Source organism: Acomys russatus, chromosome 25 (assembly GCF_903995435.1).
Source record: "Acomys russatus chromosome 25, mAcoRus1.1, whole genome shotgun sequence".
NCBI classification, from domain to species: domain Eukaryota; kingdom Metazoa; phylum Chordata; class Mammalia; order Rodentia; family Muridae; genus Acomys; species Acomys russatus.
In genome coordinates, this window is record NC_067161.1 from 34,088,134 (window position 1) to 34,108,449 (window position 20,316).

Sequence of the window (20,316 nt, forward strand, 5' to 3'; positions counted from 1 at the left end):
CTCAAAAGCTCCATAGTACGCCACAGCGAGGCCGAGGTCGCCACCCTCATCAAGTCTGATGGGGTCGCGCAGCTCACCTCAAGTAGAGAAGAGGAGAGAGACCACAGTCCTTACTCCCACAAATGCTTGGCCACAGGGTCCCTGCAGCAGGAGGCGGGAGTATGAATAATGGCTTCGTTAATCATCATTCTCCAGAAAAACAAAGCCAACAGGAGCCGGAGGAAGCAATAGAGACTGAGCTATCAGACAGACAGACATAGATTGTCTACACTGTTCCAGAAGTGACCAGTCCCAAGCTCTGCTGGAAAAAGGCTGAGAACCCAGGAGACCTAGAAGGACTGACGATATACATCTCATTCTGAAAGCCAGCAGTTTAAAGATCAAGGAAGGGCAAGTTTATGAAGTATTTGTCTTGTTTCAGGGACAAAATACCCTGAGAAGAGTGAAGGAAGGAAGGAAAGGCTATCTCAGGTCACAGTCATGGGGCGTGGACCGTCAATGGTAACAGGAGCCAGAGGCAGCTTGGCAGCTTTTCTCATTGCATCTGGAAGCATCTGCAGTGAGAACGAAAAGATAGGTGCTGGCATTCAGCTTGCTTTCTCCTTCCTATGATCCTGATGCCCCAGCCCAAGGAATAGTGCCCACTTCAGTTAAACTAATCTAAATAATCCTCAAAGACATGCCCAGAGGTTACCCACCTAGGTGATCTGAGGCCTTACCTAGTTGACCAGTCATTAATAATCGTCACAGCTAACATTCTACCTCAATAGCCTCTTTTATTCAGCCTGTTTCTTCTACTTAGGCCCTTGGCTGACTGGATGAAGCTTTCCCACGTTAGGAAGGGTAATCTGCTTTCTTTTGTCTTCAGATTTGAATCTTTCTCTCCTCCATATGTACCCACACACAGACAGAGTAATAACTGAAGAGATATGTGGCACCCCATGACCCGGTCAAGTGAACGGACCAAATCTGCCCCCATAGTGATGCTGAGGATGTGGTCAGGCATGGTCACCCCCTCCCCATGGATCAGATCCAATCATATGGCCCCCCCAACTCCCAGAGAAATGGTAGGGCAACACTCAGGAACCTGGAAATGACACACAAAAGCCTTTCCTGGGGGTGTAGAATTTCCTGTTCCTCTCTCTCATTAGGCCATCCAGAGATCCAGAGTCACTTCCGAAGTGCAGAGTAAGTGACATGTGGTCACCGAAGATGTACTTTAATGTCCCTTCCCCTAATGCCACCAAGCGACAGGCAGGTAGTGGTCTTCCTTTTGCCACTATCATCCTTTTGGCAGTGCTGGGGATTGAACTCTGGGTTCACTGCCTGTGTGAAACAGATAACCTAACCTGAGTTACGTTCCTATCTCAGCCTTTTGCACATAGCCTGAGCAGGGCTATTTCCATCCTCCTCAGGAGTAGATGAGGCAAGGCATAAAAGACACATAGGCTGGCCTACCTCATTGAGACATCCCCAAGCCCAGAGATTGGGGGAAGGAGAGAGGAAGGGAGGGAGAGGAAGAGGAAGAGGGAAGGGGGACAGGGAGGGGGAGGAGAAACAGAGAGACAGAGAGAAAGAGAGAGGAGGGAGATGAGAGAGAGAGGGAGGGAGGAAGGGAGGGGGGACGGAGGGAGGGAACACTCTGTGATAGTCACATACCCTACTGTCCAAGAAACTCTGAGTTTTCTACCTCAATACAGACCCCTTGCTCCCTTCGGTTGGTGCCTCTGCTGCCCACCACACTGTGACAGCCTAGAACACCCAGGAACAGGAACATCAAAACCCAAGCACCCTGCTGTCCTAACTTCCCAAGGTTTATTGCCTAAAGGAGATGAACAGAACCCAAAATTCAGAGAGGCTCCCAGTTGACTCTGTCCCCCTAGACCAGCCCATGCTGCAAGCAAGGACAACCTACATCAGGCTGGGCACTGGAAAGGACAGCATGGGTCTACTTCTACACTGAGTACCCAGAAAGGGCTCAAACAGAGAGGGCAGCCAGGCACTGCCAGGGCCAAGGATGTTACCCTGAACCTACACACCGGCCCTGACTCCCCTCTCCCCTCTGCCCCCACATTCAAGACCGTCTCTGCTGAGCTGTGAACTCCAGGTTGGCAAGCACTGAGCCTGTTTTGCTTGCTAGTACATTCCCACATCTTGGCAGGTAGTAGGTGCTCAGTAAATAATAGCTGAGTGAGCAGGATTTCTTCACCTGCATAAAATTACTTATTCGGTCACTTCTATGTGCCCTGCATCATATTAAGTGTTGAGGAGACAGAGGAAATAAAGCAGGTCTGGTCTCTGTCTGTATGCAACTCATAAAGATGTTTGTTTACACTGGAGACCGGAACTTGACAACTACACTGTAATAAAGAGTGAGGCAACAGCAAGCCATGTAAGTCGACTGAAAATGTAAATTACCTATGACTCTGTGGGTAATTAACTAATAAGTTTATTGCTAACTCCAAAATGAGGCAAGCGAGAGGAATGAGGACAAGTGCAGAAAAAGTGAACCTGATTATGCAGAGGGAAGCAGGATGCTCCGAGGTGCCCTATTGTGCGGCTTTGGAGCAAACCACTTACCTAGGCTAGCTGCACCTTGCTACTCAAAGCCTGTGTCAAGATGGCATTCCCTAAATTAACCTGTCCCTAGCCTCATGTCTGTGAGGTTTCAACAGGCATTTGAAAGGAGCCCAGCATTACAGTTCTCCAACAAAGAGAACAGAGGGAGAAAAGAAGATGCAAGCCTGGGTCCTTTTGCCAGCACAGCAAACACATACGAGGGGGGGGGGGGGACAGGGGGAGAGGGAAGGGGAGAGGGAGAGGGGAGAGAGAGGGAGAGAGAGATCAAACATAATCCTTGGGCAGAGCCCAAGCAACTCCACTCTATAAACTCCCCAGTTGAAGTCACAAAGTCTAGGATGTCACCCATCCCATTTGGTACGAAGACCTTGGACACACACTCAACACTTAACACCCTCCCGTTGTTCCCATCACAAAGGTGATACCAGAGTTTGTCCCACCATGGCCATACCTCCTTTGGTGGCACTCAAGTCACATAAAGGGTGCATCCACGCCAAGGGAAGTGCATATGATCAGAAGTGGCCTTCTACAGACCTGAGTCTAGGCACCTGCTTTCTTCTCGCCTACGCGTACTGTAATCCCTCAGAAGGATTATTATAAGCCTCGGTGCATCCTTCAAGGCTCCCAAATATTGAGGTGAGGGCTGAGGATGCGGCTCAGTGGGTCAAGCACTTGGCACACAAGTGTGAGAACCTGAGTTCGGATCCCCAGAACCCACATAAAACCAGGCACGGTGGTGAACACCTGTAATCCCAATTCTCCAGTAGCATGGTGGGAGGCAGAGACAAGAGCAACCCCAGAAACTGAGAGGCAGCTACGCTGGTGCAGTGGTGAACAATGAAAGAAACCCTGTCTCAAACTGCTGTGAAGACAGACTCAGTTCTCCAGCAGCTGAAATTGTATGGCCTCCAGCTTTCCAGAAAGAGCAGGGTTAGTCTGACATGAGGTGCTTACCTTCTTGAAGGAAATAATACAGTCAAGAGACAGAAACACTTTAAGCAATTTTTGTTTTGTTTTGTTTTTTGTTTTTTGTTTTTTTAGCTAAAACACTCCAAGAAGGGATTGTAGTAAGAGAAATTGTCTCGAGACAGGACAGCTGCCAAGTGGTTCTGTATTGTGAATTTTTAAAACTTTTGTGTGTGTGTGTGTGTGTGTGTGTGTGTGTGTGTGTGTGTGTGTGTGTGTGTGTGTGTAACTTGCAGGAATTGATGCTCTCCTTCCACCCTATGGGTCCCAGAGATCTAACTCAGGCCATCAGGCTTGGCACCAAGTGCTTTTAGCCACTGATGCACCCTGGAGCTGCAGTTACAGGCAGTTGTAAGCCTCCTGATACAGGTGCTCTCAACTGAACTCAAGTCCTCTGTAGTGGCAAACCACTAAGCCATCTCTCCTGTCCCATCCTGTGAATAGTAAAGATGCTTTAATAAATATTTATTCATGGGGTAAACTGACCCTCTTTCCCTTTCAAATGATGGTGGACCTGATGTTCCTTTTAGGGTATTTCTTCCCATGATTCTCTAGGAAAGCACACACAAATAGGGGTGTGGTGGCTCGAATGGGGGTGGGGGGGTCCTCCATAGTCTTGGGCATTTGAATACTTGGCACCCAATTGGTGGTGCTATTTGGGAGGTTTAGGAAATGTGGCCTCGTTGGGGGAAGTGTGTCAGTGGAAGCGGACTGAGGTTTCAAAGCCTCTCACCACTCCCAGTTGGCTCTCTGCTTTGCGCTAGCCACTCTACACGTGCGCCCTCAGCTCCCTGCTGCTGCCGTCGCCATGCCATCACAGACTCTTCTCCCTCTGGAACCATAAGTCCAAATAAACTGTATAAGTTCCTGTGGTCATGGTATTTTATCACAGAAAAAGTCACTAAGATGGGCGTTGTCTAAACCACCATGCAAGTGGCACAGTGATGTTGATCTGAGGATGGAGACGCTGTGCTGGTGTGTTTGTGGGAAGATGCTTCTGGCATAGTGGAGACAGCGCAGCCTTAGCTTCAGGATGCTAAACCAGGGGGCAATCTGACCACCACATTCACTCCTCGTTCACCCGCTTTCAAGCCTGCTTAAGGAAGACGTCTTGGTTCCTCATGAGCACCTTTCTCTCTAGCATCTGTGAAGGCAGGAGGTGGAGGCCAATGCCTACAATACTTTATCTGCAAAACCAAAGAGACATGCTACTCTAGGGCAGGGGAATAGAAGGAGGTTAAGCCCTCAGCCCACCTATTACGTGCCAGGCACCATACTAGTCACCAAACAGCGCCATAGCTGCAGGACAAACCACCCAGCCAGTGCCCACATTCATGAGGACCACCCTTGCTGAAAGGAGCTCTCTTGTGCAGACCTGACAGTTGTCACAGTGTGTGTCCTATCTCACACCAGGAGGAAGCAGAAGGAAGCCATGTGTGCCAGAAAGCCTGAGCACAACAGTTGCCCAAACTCTGAGCACCTGACTTTCTTACCGTCCTTAAAATCCTTCATCACTCAGCAGCTCCCCAATGCCAGAGGCATCCATATCCCTGTGGACACAGAGCACTGCTCTGGTTTCCATAAGTGCATGTGCCAGCACTCTCATGTGCACACAACACACACACACACACACACACACACACACACACACACACACTGACAGAGACAGAAAGAGAAAGACAGAGACACACACATGCGAGTGCGCATGCAGAGAGAGAGAGAGAGAAAGATTTCAATGAAAGGAATAGGAAACCAGCTGGGGCATAATGTCCAAAACAGAGCAGGTACAGGATCACAGACTCTTCTCAATTCTGTGTGTCACATCTGTGGGTGACAGAGAGCTCCTGATAGCTTTGTCCTGGACGGGACATTAATTTTATTAGAAGTGTGTTGGTTACTCTTCTCATGACTGTGATGAAATGCCTGACAAGAAACTCGGGAGAGGAAGGGTCTATTATGGTTTACAAGTTGAGGGTCATTCCTTCAGGATAGGGAAGATACAGCTTCGATCAGGGAAGCCAGGTGGAGAAGCAGGAAGCCAGCTGAAGATAGCAGAGTTAACAGGAAATAGGGCTGGGCTATGAAGCTTCAGGGCCCTCCTTGGCTACACATTCCCTCAGGCAAGGCTCCACCTCCTAAAGCCAATGGGAAACATTTTATTGAAACCACAGTAAGAGAGGACCCTGTAGGAAGCTGTTGAAGGCCATTGAATGGGAGGAGAGGCGTCACCGTGGAGGAGAGGCATCACCTTGGAGGAGAGGCATCTCCGTGGAGGAAGCTCTTGCGAGGCCTGGCAATCCCTGGTGCTTCTGCTTGAGACCTACCTCTGATGACAGTGGGCGAATGGGCAGAGGCAGATAGCACTGGAGGGTCAGATGCCATAGCAGGCACCACCTGCAAGATGAAGGAAGGGGCTTTGCCGGGGCATCCACTCAGAATTATCAACTCAGAGCTGTAGACGCTAACCATTGATGGGTGATTATTGACCACAGTTAATTTGATGGGTTTTAGACCCACCTATGAGACACACCTCTGAATACATCTGTGAAAATGCGTCCATAGAGGTGTAACGGAGGAGGAATGTATTAGTTACTGCTCTGCTGCTATGACAAAACACCATGACCAAAGCCAAAAGTAGCTTATAGCAGAAAGAGTTTATTTTGGCTTATGGTTCCAGAGGGAGACCTGCTGGGGAGGTATGATGGTGAGCTGACAGCTCTCTTCTTCAAACACAAGCGTAAGTAGAGAGAGAGCAAACTGAGAGCAGGGCCAGGCTATATGATGTCAAACCCCATCCCAGCAAGGATGCACCACTAAACCACCCCCAAACAGCGCCACCTACAGAGAACCAAGTGTTTGAATAACCTAGCCTATGGAGGACATTTCTCATCCAAGCCACCACAAAGGAGGAACCACCCTGAACATGAACACCATCCCATAGCGTGGGGTCCCAAAGTGAATGAAAAAGGAGACCACAAGCAGAGCACCAGAATTTCTTCCCCCACACACACACACCTATCTCTCTCTCTGTCTCTGTCTCTCTCTCTCTCTCTCTCTCTCTCTCTCTCTCTCTCTCTCTCTCTCTGCTTCCTACTTCCGGATGCAATGTGTCTGCTGCCTCAGTCTCCTACTGCTGTGTTTTCCCAGCATGGCGTTCTATATCCCTTCTTAAATCATAATCCAAATAAGCCCTTCCCACCCTAAGCAGTTCCTGGTCAAGTCTTTTAGTCCCAACCATAAGCAAAGTAACTGATCGTGTGAGTCCCTTGACCTTTCATTTTATTGATTTCTACATTGAAGACTGAGGTTAGGAAGGGACCTGGCCAAGGCCTACTCCACTTGTCAGAAGCTGAGCCAGCTTCAGAGGGGCATGGTCCTGTCCTGCCCACCTGAACCCCAACTCCTAACCCCACCCACAAATTTACCCCAGAAAGATGACCTGCCTGGTCTTCTCACTTAGCCTGGAAGCAAGGGCTGCCAGGGAAAGCTGAACGGTAAATAAAGGAACAAGGGTGGGAGAAGAAGGCTCAGTAGCCATAAATCTCTTTAGAATTTTAAAAGGAGCTGGGGAATATTGACACGAATTAAATCCAATAAAACATTCATTTAATTAAACTTTAAATGATCCAAATATTTGCTGTTTGGTTAATATTTGTGTAGCTGACAGGAGCAGAATTACGATGGTTCTGTGGGTACTCACGCATTCTAATTTTGCATGAGTTTTTCCTGCACAAAGTATATGTCTTCATACATACAAATGATGGGGAACTCAAACGACAAAGATGCATCACCCAGCTGCTCCAGCCACCCAGGGCCAGGGAGGTTGCAGAAGACTCCCACTCCCCTGACCCTGGGATGCCTGCCTTGTTTTGTATTTTGGCCCTATGTTCCAGGCTTTACCAGACCTTTTGTGAACAATTGTGACCGTGGCGGGGGAGGGGAGGTCCCATGGAAGAGAGGACCCTCCGTGCTGCATGAAAGCCAGTACTTGTGGCCCAGAACTCTAGCCCACCAGATTGCCTGGCTCTCACCCTCTACTTTGCACTTCCTCCCTTTCAGATTCCCAGGCCCCTCCCTCCTATCTTGGAAGGCAGTGGTTCGCAGGCCTCACAGAGAAGCTTCAAGGATGCCCGCTATACTCACAGGAGTCTGCAGTAGTCCAAGCAGAGGCGCGGCACAATGTGTTAGTTACCTAGGGATGTGATACAGGAAGCTGGGGAAGTCCCAGCAGAGAAATGGAGCCCGGGGTCCCAGGGGAAGCCTTGTTTCCTTCAAGGGCCTACTGGTGATCACTTGGCCTGTCTTTCTAGTCTTGATGGAGGTCAGGTGCACACAGAGTGGTGACCCCTTTCATACCTAGCCTCCCTTCTCCCAGGGCACAGAGAAAGAGGCAACCGAGCATTCCCTCCATTGGTAAGCCTGATCCGTGCTGGTGATTCCCACAGACCATAGGCATGGATGTCCTGGGTATGAACAGAGCTTCTTGGTGCAGCTTCATCCTAGCCGCCCTCCAGGCTGGCTTCCGGGGGAAGTACCATGTCCTCTCTCCTCCTGCCCCTAATTCCAACCAGCAGAACCTCCAGGCTACAAAGGTCAGGCCTGCCCTCCAACCAAACTGAGCCTTCCACAGGCCCTGGGCGGCCACTCGCACACCTTCAGGCTCTGGTCTGGCTCACAGGATGATGCGGAGCAGGCTGCTGGAGGAGGGCGCAGTATCTTTCAGGATCCCTTTCTCTACATACCTGGGAGGCTCCCTTCTTACTCCCATAGTCCCTTGGGGCAAAAGCATTATTCCACCATCTTCTTGCTTCCAGAGCCCAGTGGTCATCTGATGACGAAGAGCTCCTCTCTCCAGCCAAGAGCCCTGGATCCTGAGCTCAGTGGGAGCTAAACAATAGTTTCATTAAATTATCTTTCCCTGCCCCCACTCCTCTCTCTTCCTCCCTCCCTTCCCTCCCTCTCTCTCTCTCTCTCTCTCTCTCTCCCTCCTTCCCTCCCTTCCTCACCCTCTCCCTCACACGTACCCTTCCATCACACCCTCCTCAGCCTCCTCTGAGGCTACAGAGCCTGGTTCTTGGTCTAGCTACGCAGTCTGCACCTTCTTTTCCCTACCCTGAGCAATAACACTCCTGGCCCAGAGGTGGGAGGGCAGCAGGCAGACCGTGATTTAAGAGGAAACTTGAAATGCACCACTATAATGTTTGTGAAATATTACGCCGGCCGCATCCACATCCATCACTCGGTGCTTATCTTTCCTCGTGCTGGCTCCTTCGCTCGAGTCACATTTTTCCTCAGTGTGACTGCCCTTCCCCACCGGCCTCTTGGCCCTTGGGCTCCTTTATTTTCATTTACTCAATTGTTCACCCATCCATCCAGCAAGCACTGAGAAAATGCCTCATGTACAGCGTGTTCATATTCACGGGCCCAAGGCAAGGCCACTAAATGGTAAGGAAGGGACTTGGTTGCCGCAGATCTGACCTTAGGCACCTGCAGTGATGCACCTGTGCCTCTTTTCTCGCATGTTCCCCTCCGCCCCCCACCCCCACATTCTGGTTAGAGAGAGTGTGGTCCTGATGCACAGCCTGAGGTGGTGCCACTCTGGCTCTTGGCTCGCAGCATCCCACAGAGCATAGCTCCCAGCTTTCTGCTTTGTTTTCGACATTTTGGATGACATACCTGTCAGGGGACCTATGTCCCATAGCACATTGCAATTTTGTCAGCGCCTCAGGCTACACACACACACGCATGCACGCACGCACGCACGCAAGCATGCACACATGCCAACCTGCCTCCCTAGCCCGAGTGGACATAGAGGAAGAGCAGGGGACACCTGTTCCATTTCCTTCCACTCTAGCCTAGTCCCATGTTTGCATTGAGCAGCCTGCATTTGATTAATTTTTCATAAACTCTAAGAGTTTCAGAAAGCCTGGGGGTGGTGTGGAAATATTTTAGATCCTTCTATATTTGCCTAAAGAACGACCAGTCTCCATGCCAGTTAGCAAGTGAAAATGGCAAGGATTCATAATTTGGCCAGCCTGAAGTACACTTCAAAAAAAAAAAATAATAACAATAATGAAAGGCCACAGTGCATGATCACAGAGCAGGAATCCAAATCCGAGCTCTGTGAATCTTCAGACAGAAACAGACCTTCAAAGGTCAGCCAGTTCGTTCTCCAGACCTCAGACAGTGCAACCTTTAAGCTACCCCAGATGGACGGCATACCTGTCGGCTCACCAGCAGACCTTGACCGTGCTTAGCAGGTTCCAACTTGATTAAGCCAGAGCGCTCCAAGCAGCATGCCCCCCACCACCACCACCAGCTGGCTCTGTGGTCTCTCTGCTGGGTGAATCTTATGGGGCCTGACAACTGATGTTTTCAACTCCTCTCACGAACCCATAAACCACATGTTCCCCTGCACCTTAGCCCATGCGTGTGGCTCCTGACTGGTTTTGACATTGGGACCTTTCAGACATTAGACATCACTGTAACCCATCACCTAACAGAGGTGTCTATCAGTGCATTTAGTTGACACATTATAAACCATTTCTGGGAGGCCAAAGCTCCCTCTCAGCCCTACCTACCCTTGAGTGAGTCCATAACTGTTCGCCTAGAGTTGAGATTTGACCCCTGTCTCTGCCTCTGACTGCTCTCTCCTCTCCCTCTGCAGAAGTGATTCAGCTGAGCCTCGCCCCAGAGGACAAGGTCAGTGTGACCACAGTGACCGTGGGGCTGAGCACTGTGCTGACCTGCGCTATTCATGGAGACCTGAGGCCACCAATCATCTGGAAGCGGAATGGACTCACTCTGAGCTTCCTGGGCCTGGAAGACATCAATGTAAGTCACCAGCACTCATCCTGAGTGCAAGCGTATGTCCCAGAAACGCCAACATGCCGGATGCCATGTGGCAACAGTGACAGAGGCCTTCCATTTAACAGGTCCAGGCTCAGCCTGCCAGCTTTAGAGGACCCAAGTCCCTTCATGTACAGAGGACAAGATGGATGACGGCCATCCTGATGATAGTCATGTCCAGTCAAAGGAGAGGGGCTACGAAATGGGAGGCATGTGCCCAGGGTAGGCAGCATCTGGCCAGGGCCATGTTTTACCAAAAGCCTAATACAGGCCCTAAGCCTGGGATCTGGAGAGGAACAGGCTGTGTGAGGTCACTCTCGTCCCTCATAGGGATGAGCCCCAAGCTGTCAGAGAGCACAGCCAGGCAGAAGGCTTCAGAGCCAGAGAGAGAAGCAAGCCAGAAACTATAAGGAAGAGACTCCCACTCTATAGCTGAGTAGAGTATGGGCAGACAGGTGCTCCCTGCAGGGGCCAAAAAGGTGGCTGGTAGGAGTGAAGCTGTATGACGTGGGAGGTGGGAGGGGGCCAAGTAAGGCCAGAGGAGGCTTGCGTTGAGGACCTTCTTCATTGAGTGGGGACATGCAGATTCAAAGACCTTCAAGCTGCCTCCCTCCCCAGATGGACATGGAGGTTATTCAGCCACAAGTAGGCCTGGCTTAACATGGAACCAGTCACAGTGCCCAAAGGCTTTACAAACTGATGCCAACTGTGAAAGCTTCTGTACGTACAAAGCCACACACACCCAACATATACACACAGCCAACACACACATACACACAGTCACTCATACCACACACACACACACACACACACACACACACACACACACACACACACACTCCTCATCAGAAGAGAGTGGGTGGATGGGTGAATTCACACAGCCTGATCCTGATGTGACCAACAGGGAATACTTCTGGATCCAGAAGAACCAGACATCTGGTTCTACACCAGCTTTGTAATTTCAAGTAAGCCCTAGGCCTGCTGATCCCTGGTAAATTCATCTCAAAGAAAGCAACCTGGGAAGCCCCCCCCCCTTCCACTGAACTTCAAGAAGGCATGAACTGGTTTGAATATATCAATTGGTCTAGCTTTGGCAAAGGGGTGATGTGGCTGCCCAGATGTTTCATAGAAGACATCAGCAATGCTACCCGTGTTGGTGAGATGCTCGGGCAGCTATGGGTCTTGGGCAAAAATAACAGGAACAGAGAACAGTGAGGCCACAATAGAATGCTTGTGTCAGAAAAGGAAAACTCACGGGATGGCTGGTCTGATCCTGACCATAAGGAGGTGGAACAGGGGTCAGGGTGGAGGGAGCCAATCTGGACCATGTGACCACAGAGGAGACCAATCTGAGCTCCTTAGATGATTCACCATTGTTGCCATTAAGCCTGTCACATGGTAGAGTAAGCCTCCTATCCCTAGGGACATACAAGCACAAGCGGGAACTGTGGCCAGCAATGCGGCCAGCTTCAAGATGGCAGCTAAACCCACGAGCTGAAGAGCCTTCCAGCGCTGAGACTATCGTGGTGTAAGAGGTCCAGCCCAAAGTATAGGCATCATGAGAGTCGAGATTCAAGACTCTAAGCGCCTTTGGGTGGAGCCTGCAGATCTCAGGGAAGGCAGCTAGAAAAGAGTGACCGCCCTGGAACATCTAGCCTGCCAGGTCTCACTGAGCAATGTCTTCAACAACCTGGTCTTGTTCCACCAGGCAGGGTTGTTTCCCTCAGCTTCGCCCTTTGTGGCATGGACAGCCACTGTCCTCTCCTGTCATCTCTTTTTTGTTTGTTTTTGTTTTTTAATTAATTTATTCAGATTACAACTCAATTATTATCCCATCACTTGTATCCCCCCCCATTCCTCCCTCCCTCCCACCCCCACCCTATTCCTCTCCCACCTCCACCCTATTTCCCTCCCCTAGGTCCATGCCCGAGGGGGACCTCTTCCCCCACTTTATGGTCACAGGCTATCAAGTCTCATCTTGGTAGCCTGCCTATTCTTTCTTTGAGTGCCACCAGGGCTCCCCACCAAGGGGAGGTGGTCAAATATGGAGCACCAGAGTTCATGTCAGAGTTAGTCCCTGCTCTCCTCATAACTGTGGGGAATGTCCCGTCCATTGGCTAGATCAGAGTAGGGGTTCGATGTTTACTATTGTATTGTCCTTGGTTAGTGCAATAGTTTGAGCAGACCCCCCGGGCCCTGATCCACCCGTTACGATGTTCTTCTTGTAGGTTTCTAAGATCCTCTGGATCCTTCTATTTCCCTATCTCCTGTATTTCTCTTACCTAGAGTCCCAGTAGGATGTCCTCACATCTATCCCAGTCTCCCGGTAAGTGAAGATTTTCATGGGACATGCCTCTTGGGCTAGTGCCCAATTATAAGTGAGTATACACCATGTGAGCCTTTCTGCTTCTGGGTTAACTCACTCAGTATGATCTTGGAAGTCCCCGTGCATCTCTAAATGTCAATAAAGCACTGCCGTGGTGGGTGCTTGATAGACACTTCTTGAGTAGAATCCTTCATCCTCTAGATCTGAGATGGCCAGTCTTGCCTAAGACCATACCAAGAAAGTTCTGTGTGTGTGTGTGTGTGTGTGTGTGTGTGTGTGTGTGTGTGTGTGTGTGTAGTGTGAGTATGTTTATGTGTATATTTGTGTGTGAAGTATATGTGTAGGGGGGAGTGTCAAGTGTATGTGTGTGTGTGTGTGTGTTGAGTGTGAGTGTGTATATGTGTGTACATGTGTTGGGTGTGTGGGCTTGTATATACAAGGCCTTTCATAATTGGCATCCATTTACAAATGCTTTTGGCTGCTGTGACTGGCTCCTCACTAGGCTGGGGCCACTGGTGACTGACTAACCTCCCGAGCATTACTTGGTGCTCTATTTAAACACATCAGAAATAAAAGCAGAGGCAAACTCTCCTTAGTGCACTTGCCATCGGTTAATTAAATTACTCAAACATGCCTCCAGCACCAACTCAATTGCATTTCTCCTTTTCAAATCAGGTTAGCAATTTGGATAATTGTGGGTGCAACCAGAGATTAATGGCCCCTCGTTACCTCCCCGGAAGCACTTGCTCATGGTTGAGTCGGTAGCCTGCAAATAGACAGGGTTGGGTCTGTGGTTCTCACACATTCCCAGACACAGGTGCAGGGCGGCACCTGCTCCACAGGAGTCCTCACTGCATACAAACACACACACACACACACACACTGCCCATGCCTGCCTCCTTTACATCAGGGAGAAAGGAGCACCACCCGCTAATGAAGGGCATAGGCTGTGGTTTCAGAGGGGCCTAGGTTCAAGTCTCAGCTCTACCATTTAGTTGACTGACTTTGGAAAGGGCCCTTGACCTTTGTAAGTCTCAGTTTTCCTCATCTGTGATATGGGGATAAATGAGAGAGAGCACTTGCTTTATAGATTTACAGTAAAGAGATGCATGTAACATTCTTGACGTAGGCTAGTCTATGAATGCCATCATCATTATTATTACCATCATTAATATTAAACTGACTGTGTATAGGGAACACCTAGGTCAGTGCCAGACACCCAGAAGGTTTGCAACAGCAGACTCCCTCCCTAATGAGGCAGCAAGCAAGGAGGGCACCTCTAGGAGTTAGTCAGACCAAAAGGAGCAACAGCTGTGTTCTTAGAAAGGCCTGGGGCATTTACGAAGCGAGCATTGGTCAGGGGAGAACAACCTAGGAGGAGCAGAGCTTCTGAGGTTCTTGGGGGTCTCCAGAGCCTCTTAGCCATCTCAGTAGCCCCTCACCCTGCCACCACGAGTGCTGAAAGACAATCCCTGGAGCTGTAATTAATGCCTGGTACCCAAACATGGCTCCCAACCAGGGAAGCAGATCAGCCTTCCAAACCCAAGGCAGGGAGATTAGAAACCACGAAAAGGTGTGGGTTCTCCTTCCTTTGTCGTTTGTATGAGACATCTTGATTGGCAAGAAAATATTAATCACTTTTTCACCACTCTCTTAATGAGACGCTTTCATGGGCAACAAAATATTAATTTGTCTTGTCTTATCTGTTAAGAATTCTGTTAATGAATTCAGTCACAGAGCTATTAGAAAATGCCATCCTAATGACACATGTAATTAAACTTTTCTGACTTGCAAACATCAAAGATGCCTTGCGCATCAGAATAATATTTGATCAGAAAGTCAATGTTCCCCTTTAGCCCAGAGGCAAGCGAGGAGCCGCCTGCACTCTGCAGAGAGCAAGGACTTCTGTCAGAAGCACCGTGCTTTGCCAGTCATCATTTTTTGCATTGATTCGCTAAGTGCCAGTGAGCCGCAAAAGCTCTGTGCTGGGGCCCAGAGCAAAGACGCTGTTCCCAGCACACATGGAGGGGCGAGACGTCAACAAACACCTGTTGGAAGGGCTGCAGAAAGGAGAGGTCCCAGATGGGACTTCCTGTGACCAGGACAAGCAAGAGAGAGCAGTAAAGAGGCCCCAGTTGGGGGCAGACCCCCAAAGGGCCTTGAGTATTAGTGTAGGAGCCTTTGCTGTTTGCTCATAGATTCAGGAGGAGCTGCTGGGTTTTCATCAGGAAGTAATGTGATCAGATGTGGCTGTTTCACGGGACCAGAGACTTTCCGACCTAAAGTTGAGCATCACTCCTAGAAGAGTCCCAAGTGACATGAGACCCAGGACAAAAGGAAGGCCTACAGCTGCTCTGCCATCTTTGCTCTTTCTCAGTTGGCCTAGGGCACGTTCAAAGTGGCCACAGTGGCTCCTGCCCACCTTCCCTCGATATGGCTATGGCTCCCTTCGCAGTATTTTCACCTTGTCAAAAAGTCCAACATGGACCTTTCATAGCCTCTGAGGATGACCACACCAGGACTTCACACACATGTAGCTTCAGGACACCCCCAAACAGCTTATAACAGCAAACAACCCCTAAAGACAATGTCCCACAACCCGGGAGAGGCAGTTGCACTGGGAGCTAGCCACAGCTCCCCTTGCAAGAGGCTCCCCGGGTTACAATGTGCCTCCTTCTGTCAACTTGAAGAGAAATCACTGGTTTCCACTTCAACCCACGGCCCCTGGAGCAGTTACAAGCAACCTGAAATTGAGTTACTTCCTGGCCACCTATTGGTGTTTTTTGTTTGTTTGTTTGTTTGTTTGTTTGTTTGTATTTATTTATTTTGGTTTACTAAAGCAGCCATCTTTCTCACCGTGTCTCAGATCTGGCCCTGTGCTCTACTCACACCAGCCCTCAGGGACTCACGGCCACAGTCCCTGACCCAGAAGCTGTCTTCTTGAGTCTGGTTACCCCTAAGAGTGATAATGTCTGGTAGATGAAGAAGAGATGACCTTGGTCCCCCAGCCCATGTTACTGTGCCCCCCACAGGCCATCCCACTGTATACACCAGAAGCCAGCAGTCAGAGCTCCCTGTCTCTGCCCTGTCCACATGACACAGCGCTCTGTGGGTAAGAGGCCAATGCTGTCCATTCACAAAATGCCAGGAACAGGTTCTCCCAGCAGCCAGAGTCCATAATAGGGTGTTCAATCCCAGAGGGGGTTGCTCTGCTCAGACACTACCCTATCTGAGGAAGCAGAAAGATGTCTACCACAGTAGGTGTCTCATCAGAAGTGGGGCAGAGCCGGACGTGGTGGTGCATGCCTTTAATCCCAGCACTTGGGAGACAGGCAGGCAGATCACTGTGAATTCGAGGCCAGCCTGGTCTACAAAGCGAGTCTAGGATAGTCAAGGCTACACAGAGAAATGCTGTCTCAAAAAATGGGGGGAGGGAGGAAGAAGTGGGGCAGGTTAAGCTCTGAAAGCTCTCCCTATCCTGAGGTCAGCTCGGTGATGAAGAAGCCACTTTTTTTTTTTTTATTAATTTATTCTTGTTACATCTCAATGTTTATCCCATCCCTTGTATCCTCCCATTCCTTCCTCCCCCCCCCCCCCATTTTCCCATTATTCCCCTCCCCTATGACTGTTCCTGAGGGGGATTACCTCCCCCTATATATTCTCATAGGGTATCAAGTCTCTTCTTGGCTACCTGCTGTCCTTCCTCTGAGTGCCACCAGGTCTCCCCCTCCAGGGGACATGGTCAAATGTGAGGCACCATCGTACGTGAGAAAGTCATATCACACTCTCCACTCAACTGTGGAGAATATTCTGACCATTGGCTAGATCTGGGAAGGGGTTTAAAGTTTACCTCCTGTATTGTCCTTGGCTGGTGCCTTAGTTTGAGCGGGACCCCTGGGCCCAAATCTGCCTATCATATTGTTCTACTTGTAGGTTTCTAGGACCCTCTGTATCCTTTTATTTTGCTATTCTCCCATGCGTCTCTCATTTAGAGTCCCAATAGGATGCCTTCCCCTCTGTCCCAGTTTCCTGGTAAGAAGCCACTTTTTTATTCCTGCACAGAAGCCAGGAAAGCTTGTGTTTTCTTGCCTGGATCACAAAGACCCATGTCTCACCTTTCCCTGGCTAGCTCTTCCTGCACCCTCCCATCTCCTGAGGCTTTGGTGCTAAGCTAATGTCTGTGTCAAAGACAGATGCCCCACACTGGCATTTGGCAGGGCAGGGGTGAATGCTGCCTCACTTTCTGCACACCCCACTCGGGACCAGTCTTCTGGTTCTCTAGTCACTCCAGGCTGAGTAAGGGACACCCCAAACCCAGACTGTGTCACTGCCTGAACAGTATCACTTTCCTTCTACCTCATGACTCCTTCGCTCTTCCTGTCATCTAAAGGGTCATGGCACCTGCCCAGGGAAGGGACAGAAATGGGCACAGGGTGTCCCAGAAGCCACAGATGATGGCAGATGTGCTGGTGCTGTTTCTCCTATGGATTCCCAGCTGCTCCTCCCTTATGGCAGCAAGCACTAGACGGGTGTCCTCGCAGCAACTGCATCCTTCTCACTACTGCATAAGGTGGGTGAGGTTGGAGCACTCAGTGGAGTGGAGGAGCTTCCTGGGGGTCTGCAGCCAGCCCGCCACCCAGTGGCACTCTTTGGGTTTCTTGATAACAGGACAAAATACTTAGTGCCTGGCATTTCCACGCCCTGGGGTTGCCTGTCTGCCTCCTGCTCCAGCTCCTGAGGTCCCAGTTGCATTCACTTGGATGTGGGGTCAAGTATGAGGTGCTGGCTCATTAGCCATTCATTGCTCTTTGGCCTCACTGAGAACCTTTTTTGGGGGAGAAAAAGTGTGTGTGTGTGTGTGTGTGTGTGTGTGTGTGTGTGTGTGTCTGTCTGTCTGTCTGTCTGTCTGTCTGTCTGTCTGTCTAAGGATCAAACCCAGGACCCCGTGCATGCTTAGCAAGTACTGTACCACTGAGCCACATCCCCTGTCTCTCTTATAGTCTTCTTTTTAAAAAGGGGGAGATGGGATCCATAGTAAGATGGTTCAGATAGGTGTTGCTGCCAAGCTTTGGGGATCACTGGTCCCACATAATAGAAGGAGAGAACCAAGTCCTTCAAATTATGCTCTGACCTCCACACCTACACACACATATGTCCATGTACACACGCAAAAATAAATAAATAGATATTATATAAACTTAAGAGGGGAAAGAAAGAAAGAGGCTACAATGGTTCAGTGACTAAAGGCACTTGCCACCAACCCTGGCATCCACCACATCTGTCCTATGGTACAAGTGCCTGAATACACACACATATGCCCATGCTATGGTATATGATATACATACCTGCACACACACGCACACACACACATGCCTGTGCTATGGTGCACATGCCTGCACACACACACACATACACACACATGCCTGTGCTATGGTGCACATGCCTGCACATATACACACACACATGCCTGTGCTATGGTGCACATGCCTGCACACATACACACATACACACACACATGGCTGTGCTATGATGTACATGCCTGCACACACACACATGCCTGTGCTATGGTACACATACCTACATACATACACACATATGCCTATGCTATGGTACACAAGCCTGCACACACACACACACATACACACACATGCCTGTGCTATGGTGCACATGCCTGCACACACACACACACACACACACACACACACGGCTGTGCTATGGTGCACATGCCTGCACACACATACACACATACGGCTGTGCTATGATGTACATGCCTGCACACACACACACACGCCTGTGCTATGGTATACATACCTACATATATACACACATATGCCTATGCTATACAAGCCTGCACACACACACACACACACACACACACATGCTTGTGCTAAGGCACACATGCCTACATACACAGACACTCATTGAGAAATAAATAAATGTTTTTTAAAGATTTTAAAGACCTACCACACACAGTATATTTCAAACAACTTGAAAGAGCCACTCTTTATTTGGTTGTAGGTTTGAGGTTTCCGTGGGTTTTTTTTTTTAACTGAAGCTCACTATTTGTGGCTTTCAAATGTTGGCAGGCAGAGTACTGTGATAAAAGCAGCAACACAAAGCCTACTAAGAGAAAGTATCTGTGCCATTGTTTGAAGGATCTTTTAAAAGGTTTCCTTTCCTCCATGGCTAAATGGTGTAAAACTGAGAACAAATATTTCTAATGAAGCATGTGCTTGCTTTCTCCAAATGTTTCTTTGGAAGTGAGGTCTTTAAAAAAAAGAAAGAAAGAAAGAAAAAGACCAAAAAGAAAATGATTTAGGAGCTCATGAGTCATTTAGTTTTTATTGTCTTTGTATGAACCGGTCGTGAATGCACTGCGGAGTGATGAGAGGCGTTTGATTAGCACGGAGAGCTGTTTGCCACACGGCAGACAGTAGCTGTCATTCTGTATGAAGATCATCTCATTAAACGCCCGGGTACATTTTGTTTTAAACTCTTGGAAAACACAGTACTTGAAAGCAGGGCCAGTTCTTTCCAGTTTGGGTTGAAGACTCTGATGGTATCTAAACCTCCTGCCCTTTGGATCTTCAGACTGACAGGTGTGTTGTCCAGAGTGACCCAGGGGCTGGGGATGTGGGTCAGTGGAGAGTCTTGTATGCACGAGCCCTAGGTTCCATCCCCAAACTGCATAAACAGGGCACAGTAACACTCACCTGTAACCCCAGCACACAGGTGGTAGAGTGCAGGAAGATAGGAAGTTGGAAGTCTTCTGTTGGCTACAAAGCAAGTCAGAAGCTGGCCTGTAGCGTGTGAGACCCTGTACTAAAAAGAAAAAAAAAAGGCAGTCCTGGAGATGGGGTCCCAGGTCTGTGGAGTGCTGACTTGTGGACCTGCAGTCGGTTGTCCCAAGTCCTTCCTCTAGCGTCTGCTTCCTAGGTACCTTCCTCCAGCTCACCTCTTTCCCCTCTCAGTGCTGCCTTCAGTCCCGAACTAGACCCTAGACACAGAGCCTAAGGACTCACAGACTCACTGCCCAGCCAGTGGAGGAGGCTGACCAGTATCCCTCTTGGCCACTGCAGGGTGAAGCCTAGCTCTAAAGGATGCTCTTCAGAGCATCACAGCCCCAGCACCACACGGGAACAGCTGCTTTTCCTTGCCCTGGACCCCACCCACTATACCTTCACCTATTATCTGTCACTTTGTGTTGGCATTGTCTACTGCCCATGCTGCAGTCCTTATCTAGACATACAACTCTTATACCTGCCCACATCTGTAAGGAAACTTCTTGGGAGAAGCACGTGTTCGGCTTGGAGAGGGGTGATCTATTCGTTTGTTTTGAAATAGACTTTCCTGTAGCTCTGGCTGGCCTTGATTCACATATGTACGCACGTGCACACATACACACACACACACACACACACACACACACACACACACACAGAGCGTAGGTAAGGTTACCTCCTTCCACCTCCTGATTACTATCAGCATGCCCCACTACACTCCGTTTACGCAACAGCGGGGCTCAGAGCCAGGACATCGCACGGGCCGGGCAAGCATTACACCAGCTGAGCCAGACCCTCGGCCTGATCTTTTCA

At 49.5% G+C, this 20,316-nt stretch overlaps 1 protein-coding gene across 1 annotated transcript in view; it reads left to right on the forward strand.

Annotated features, from left to right (window-relative positions):
• Fstl4 (follistatin like 4) overlaps nt 1-20,316 on the forward strand; it is a 409,490-nt gene that overhangs the window by 348,508 nt on the left and 40,666 nt on the right. The window contains exon 7 of the mRNA XM_051167894.1: nt 10,214-10,380. Coding sequence (XP_051023851.1) covers nt 10,214-10,380 — 167 coding nt within the window. The remainder of the gene's footprint in view (nt 1-10,213; nt 10,381-20,316) is intronic.